The sequence below is a fragment of the Vidua chalybeata genome, chromosome 10 (genome assembly GCF_026979565.1).
Source record: "Vidua chalybeata isolate OUT-0048 chromosome 10, bVidCha1 merged haplotype, whole genome shotgun sequence".
Taxonomy (NCBI): Eukaryota; Metazoa; Chordata; class Aves; order Passeriformes; family Viduidae; genus Vidua; species Vidua chalybeata.
In genome coordinates, this window is record NC_071539.1 from 268,860 (window position 1) to 275,535 (window position 6,676).

At 47.8% G+C, this 6,676-nt stretch overlaps 1 protein-coding gene across 1 annotated transcript in view; it reads left to right on the plus strand.

Annotated features, from left to right (window-relative positions):
* Positions 1–6,421, plus strand: part of LOC128792955 (uncharacterized) — a 36,845-nt gene extending 30,424 nt beyond the window's left edge. Inside the window, exon 5 of the mRNA XM_053951878.1 lies at positions 6,170–6,421. Within this exon, the coding sequence (XP_053807853.1) occupies positions 6,170–6,340 (171 nt within the window). The 3' untranslated portion in view covers positions 6,341–6,421. The remainder of the gene's footprint in view (positions 1–6,169) is intronic.
* The last annotated feature ends 255 nt before the right edge of the window (positions 6,422–6,676 follow it).

The following is a 6,676-nucleotide window of genomic DNA, read 5'->3' on the forward strand; positions in this document are numbered from 1 at the left end:
GAAGGTGAAAGACCCTCCACTCCTGCTGATACTGGTGTGCAGTTTTTATACCATGCCTGCTGTCTGTAAACCCTGAGGACCTGTTTTAAGGCAGAAGATGGTGTTGTCACCCCCAGTCGGGGACAGGGCACCAAAATGATACGTTGGAGTTGGAGAGCAGCAGGTGGTGACACTGGAATGACATGATGTAATGTGCCAGTCCTTGGCACATCCCTGTAGGCCTGGAGGAGATCAGGTCTGTCATGAGCAGCGGATAAAGAGATAAAAAGTGAGAGGAACACTTGCACACATCACCCTGGGAGCCACACGGAGAGGCCATGCTGCCAGGTACTGTGGGCACAGGCTGTCCCACCCCATCTCTTGGGCAGAATGAACTCCCATGTTTGGGTTTAGCCAGTGACCCTGGTGGTGGAGCTGCTGACTAAACGTGGCCTCAACAGCATCTCGGAGGCCATGAAATCTCTGGGACTGGAGGAAGGGGAGCTGAACACCTGTATGCTCTCCTTGGAGCTACCACAGCCAGTGCAGCAGAGCTGTCCCCACGCTCAGGACAGCCCGGCCTCGGGTGGGAGCTCTCATGGCAGCACAGGAGGGGTTGGTTGATTGTAGTCCCTTGTTTACAGGGTAGCAGAGTCAGGCTGTAGGCACAGTGCAGACCCTGGAAGTTTGCTGCTGCTTCAGCAGTGTTTGTAGCTTAGGCCCTCAGCTTCCCAGGGATTTCACTGCTGTGTGATGTGGGAAGTAGCTCACCCTTTCCTTGGTCACCCCACAAAGTGTCTGCTGAATTCTGCCAAATTAATAATTTATTCAGCTCTCTCACACTGCAGCCTATGGTAATGCATCCCATTAACAGCAGCAGGTTTGAGTAAGGCTGGGAGTTTCCCAGGTCCTCAGAGAAGACTGTAATTGTCCCAGTTGCCTGGGGAGAGTGTGAGCATGGTGGGAGATGGGGATCTGCAGGGCGCAGCGAGCGGTCTGAAGTGACATCTAAAATAGCTGAACCGTGACATTTTCTCTTGACAGAAGTGGTGAAAGGCCACAGATGCTTCCTTTCTATGACTCAGAAACTTGCAAATCTTCTTTGATTCACACCTTATAAGTAAAATTAGCCTGTGCCTCACTGCTGCCAAACTCTTTCAAAGCAAAGATTCTTGTACAAAGGAATTCAGCAACAGAAATGCAATTCACTCATGGATCAGATTACTGTTATTTCTGACTGGAAGCGGTACCAGAAATGCTTGCAGGGATTTCCACTTTGCCTTTGAAAAGATGTGCATGGTGTTGGTAGAAAAATATCTACTTGGGAAGAAAGTTCACATAGGTTAGGGGACAGGGAGGGGAATGAGCCCCATGAGGCTGCTGCAGTGATGAGTACAAGAGTTTGGCTTTGGCTTTAATGCTCAGTCACTTTGAAACAGGGATCTTCAGCTGTTGTTATTAGGAATGTTGTGACATGAGCTGCAATTGCTGCTGCTCAGGAGGACATTTCCAGCCCTGGGTCTGAGCTTTCACCCAGCACATGGGCCTTATGCTGCTTATGCCTTGGCATCCCAGAGAGCTGTCAGACATATTTCTTGCATGTGGGGATTCTTCAGGTGAGACGTAATGGAGGGAAGCGTTTTGTTGATTCTTAAGGCAGCAATTGTGACACTGATGAATGTGATGTTACCTTGAAATATGAACTCACCATCAGCTGGGAGCATCAGTCAAGAAAAGATCTGGCACTTAAAACGGAAGTGGGAGCGGAATGTCCTGCTCCCCTCAAAGCCAGCATGGAGCAGACATCTCCAACAGGGTTACCTGCTTGGGACAGCCAGGGACAGCCATGAGCTATGGACTGGTAATGCAGAAACTTGTTTGCTCATAATCTTTGGGGGTGAGTTTTAGAACTAAGCCAAGAGTGCTCTGATTGTAGCCTGAAATACTGATGTAAATGGTGGAAGGAATGGATGTCTGTAGTATAATATATATAATACACAAGCAGACATCTTTCTTCCTGGCACATCAGGAGTTTTAAACCAAATGAGTACAAAAGCAATTTACTTAAGAAAAAGTTAGGCATGTTGCACTGGAAATAGGACTGGTTATACTACTTTACCCCAAAATAATATACTTGATATATCTTTGGGTGTCAAGTGAAGCCTTTCTAAACAGTGACATGTTTTTGTGGCCATCTTGTCCAGGTTTGTTCTTTCTGCTTGATGAACTGTGCACAGAGAAGTGGATCTCCAAGGAGTGAATTTTTTTGCCCTTTGGAAATGTGTGTGAAAGGGACAGCAGCATATGGACTTGGCATGCCCCAGGCATGGCTGCGGGAGCCTGGGAACATTTCGTGCCTGCAGCAAGTGTAGGAGAAGGGAGGAGGAGCGTGGAGCAAGTGACTGCAGTGAGCTGTGTGGTGATGGCAGTGAGTTACCCTCTGTGAGCAGGAGCAGCAGAGGGGCTCAGCCCTGACCTGGTCTTCATCACAGCTGAGGTGAGGAACAGGCCTTGTGCCATGCCCCTTCCTTGCCTCATGGGTCACAGCAGAACTGGGAGATTCTCATGAAGAGCCACAGGCAACATCTGGACCAAAGAGTGCAGATAAAATTGCCAGCCACAGCAAAATCAAGCCAGGTGCTTGAAGGAAGGGACAGAAGATGGGCTGGCTTTGGAAGCACAGCTCTGTCAGCAGTCAGAGCCTTCAGTTGTGAGTGGAGGCAGAAGCATGCCGTGGCTTTTCCGAATGTACCACCATCAGATGCTTTAAGGATGAGAAACTCCAAATGTTGTACAGAACAATGAACTAAAAACGAGACCATAGAACTCTTGCACAAATTGCAGATGAGCACAGAGCAGGTGAGCATAGCACAGCCAAATGGGCACACACAGCACACATGCACAGAAAGCCTGAAAGAGGCTGCACGTGGCCAAATCCTGCACAGCAAGTCTTCAGCACATTGTCTAAGGCAGAGCAACTGCTGCCTGCAGTTGTAATGGCAGTGCATTTGGTCTCTCATTATGGATCTTGGACAACTACCCATTCAACTTGAAAATAACATCTACAGTTAAATAGGGTATGTTTTTCTGTGCCCCAAATATGTGATGCACCCCAGGGAGGTCCAGTGAAAGGTTCATGTACCTTTTGGTAGGTGTTATTGCCCACCTTAACAGAAGATGTTCCAATTCACTTACAGGAAGTACTGATAGAGGCTGGGCCAGTGTTGCACTCTGACATCCTGAGCAGATGCTTTTAGTCTCTCACTTTTTTGTGTTGGTATCTCCCTCTTTTGCTTGGAGCAGCAGCAGCACCGGTCTGGCATTGCTGCCAGACATACCTGCACGAAGGCCCAGGTGATGCCGCGCCATTGCCTCTCGTGGTTTCTGTTGGATGGTGTCTTGTGTGTGTTCATGCACTGGTGATGGTTTCCATGCGCTGGCATTGAATATCACATCCCATTTTTGTGAAATGATGCTGATTTGCAGATACACAGTCTCTTCCCAGACCTATGCCTGCCCCAGTAACTGCTGGGAATCCCACAAGCCCTGGCAGAGGTGCCAGAACTCCCCTGTGCGCAAAGCTCATGGAGCAGGGAAAAGCATGAATGGGAGCAGATTTTAGGTTTATTTTAGTCAAGAAAATTCAGGGATGTTAATTACTGAGCTGCCATCAATTTCAGTGACTGCAGAACCCAATTAGCCTCTAATTTTAGTTTCATGCTAATGCCATTGTCAGCTCTTTCTGTACCACAGGTGAAGCAGTGTGGCTTCACAGCTGCTTTGTGTGGGTGTCTGCTTCCTAGAACCTGACACCCAACAGGGAAATTGGGGCAGCATTTGAAAATGCTTTGAAACACCCTGGAGTTTTTATACCTTTTTTTAAAATTGCTGTCCCACTGCTGCCAGACACATGGCTCACATGGGCGCCAGCCCTCGTGAGGCACAATTTCCCCTTGGCTGACACACCCCCGCCTGGCAAAAGAAAAGGCTGAACACCATCCTGTTGGGGGTCTGAAGGGGGGAGGCTGCTAATTGCAGGATGCCATAGACATGCACCCTGTACCTGTAAGCAGCAAGGAAGCACTGGAGTGTTCTTTAGACAGTGGCCACCTGTGGCTTTCTGGGAGACACTAGGGAGGATGGTCAGCTCTGTGACACTTGTGCTGGCATGCTCTGAGTGCAGCTGTGTGCTCTCCTGGATATGTGTGCTTTGCTCCATGCACCCCTTCTCTGGGCTGCAGCAGCACTGAGCTCAGCCTGCCCAGGATTCCTCGGCACTGGCAGGAGTGGGAATTCCAACTGTGACTGCACTTTGCGGCATTCTTCTGCTTGCAGGTATTTCTGCACAGCTCTGCTCTCCCCATGTTATTCCTCATGGACCTTGTACTGGTGTAAAAGTGGTGCCTGACAAAGTAGCCTGGGCTGCCTGGAAACACCTGGGCACAGCTGGGTTTGGAGCACAGTGGGGAGGTTGGTTCTTTTCTGGAGAATACCAAACACATATGGGAACAAATGGGAAATGAGTGCCAACATCTGTACCAGGAGCTCAGCACTTTTATCCAACGGAGCCACGGCATGGGAAAAATGTCCATGGGATGTAGAAGTTTATTTAAACGTGTATTTAATGTTAATGAGTGGACCCACAGCACAAGCTTTCTGACTTGGAAGCCAGTTGCTGACATAGAGCAGCTGAGCTTGATTTGCAGAGAATTGTTGTTCTCCAGCAGATTTGCAGGTGCAATACAGTGACATGTTAACTCTTTGGGCTTCCCTGTTGTGCTCTCAGCCGTCCTGGAGGATACACAAAGGCTGGAGGATGACTGGAATGCCATAACGAGTTTTACACAAAGAAACTCAGAGAAGCTTCAGAAATCTCCACTGGCTCGTGCTGCTTCTGAGACATGTCCAAGCTGATGGTCACATATAGGTCCTTACAGCTCGGTTGGAAGGTTTGAAGGATTTGTTTTCCAGCAGAAGAGCTTTTCTGGGCATTATTTGTGCTGGACTGACCTTCAAATAAACTGTTACTAAGACCTGACAACAGAGTAGGTATGACAGCCCTGTGAAGGAATGGATAATCTCCCGTCTTTAAATACACTTTCTATTTATATTGGCAGTGTACAGGCATCTCAGGGTTTTACCTGCTATCCCAGACTTACACTTCAAAAGTGCCACCAAGGAAACTTCTCTGCATATCTCTTTCTATTTCAAAACTTCTTAACTGAATAATGTGAGTTGGCAGATACATCACTGCCTGTTGAAGCTCACAGCTGAAGAATGTTCAAAAGGAAAAGAAAATATTTGGAAAGTATTTTTTTACTATCAAACAGACCTGGAAATTGTATCAACTGAGGGGATATACCAATCGCTCCTGCAGCTTAATTTTTCATAGTTAGTTTATTTTTCATGTTTATCAGAATGTTTCAGTTCATACCTCAGACGCCTCAATCCCTGCAAGTGTCAGGGTCCCCTGAAGAGGCCAGCAGCTTGGTGTGCCCCTGGATCAGCTGGCAGACATCTGCCTTGTGTTAGGAGAAACATGATCTTCCTACTGGCTTGGACCTGTGGAAGGGGGTGGGAACACTACGAAACTGCTGCTTAAACCAACAAATAACCCAGCATTTCAGAATAAATAAGCAAAATATACAATGAAATAAGTTGCCTGCATTTTCTCAGAAAAAAAAAAAAAGATGAGCATTTTCAGGATAAAATTATGCTTTTCCACACCCTTTTGTAGAAGCTGCTGTGGATGCCAGGTTGGTTATTACCCGTGGGATTGGCTGCTGGGGACTGGGCCACAGAGGGATGGTGGAGACTGCCTTGGTTTTGCCATCTGACTCCAGATCTGGCTTCTGGCTTTCTCTGACACTGCTAGTGCAATCAGCAGGGCTTGGCTGGAGTTAATCGAATTAAATGGGACACTTGCCAGGGACAGCAGTTATCTCCTGCAGTCATTAGCACAAGAAGGGTGTAAGGATTAGCTCTTGTTTGCTGTCTCAGGTGTTAGTGGTGATACCAGCTGACATGTTAAGGTCTTGTCAGCAACAGCACGTTCTGGAAGAGACAGCAGCCTCTTCAACTGATAATACCAGTATAATTTCTTTTAAATGAAGGTATTCTTCATTGGAGTAATGTTTTTTAGTCCTTGTTTTGAATAGTTTAATGAGTTTCATTTAATCTCTCATTTCAGGGGGTCAGCAAACATGTAAGACAGGTACACTCACTTCTGACTGACAACACTTCTCAAAGACTCACTCTGCAGCCCTTGGAGCCTGCTTCACCAGCGCTGGGAGCATGGCCATGGTGTGGGGTGAGTGCTGCAGAGGAGTCACTGGCTCTGGGTGTTGCTGGTATCACATGAACTCTGCAGTGGGGGAGGAAGGACCTGAGCTTTTGATTTCTGAAGGATATTGCTCTGATAAATAAAGAAAATATTTAACTACTGCAGGAAAGTGTGGAAATTTGCTCTTTGGCATTCTGGATGAGAACTTCTGGTCCTGAAGGTCTGTACAATTACTGAGGAAGCAGTGGGCACATGCCTATGGTTCACCTGCAGTGGTGCCCACATCCCATGTGCCTGTGTCCCACCCATGGCAGTGCCCACTTCCCTTGGGCCCACGTTCCCCATGCCCATGTCCCACCCACAGTGGTGCATCCTCTTGCTGGCTCACCTGGAAGTGAAGCGCTGCTGCTTCCT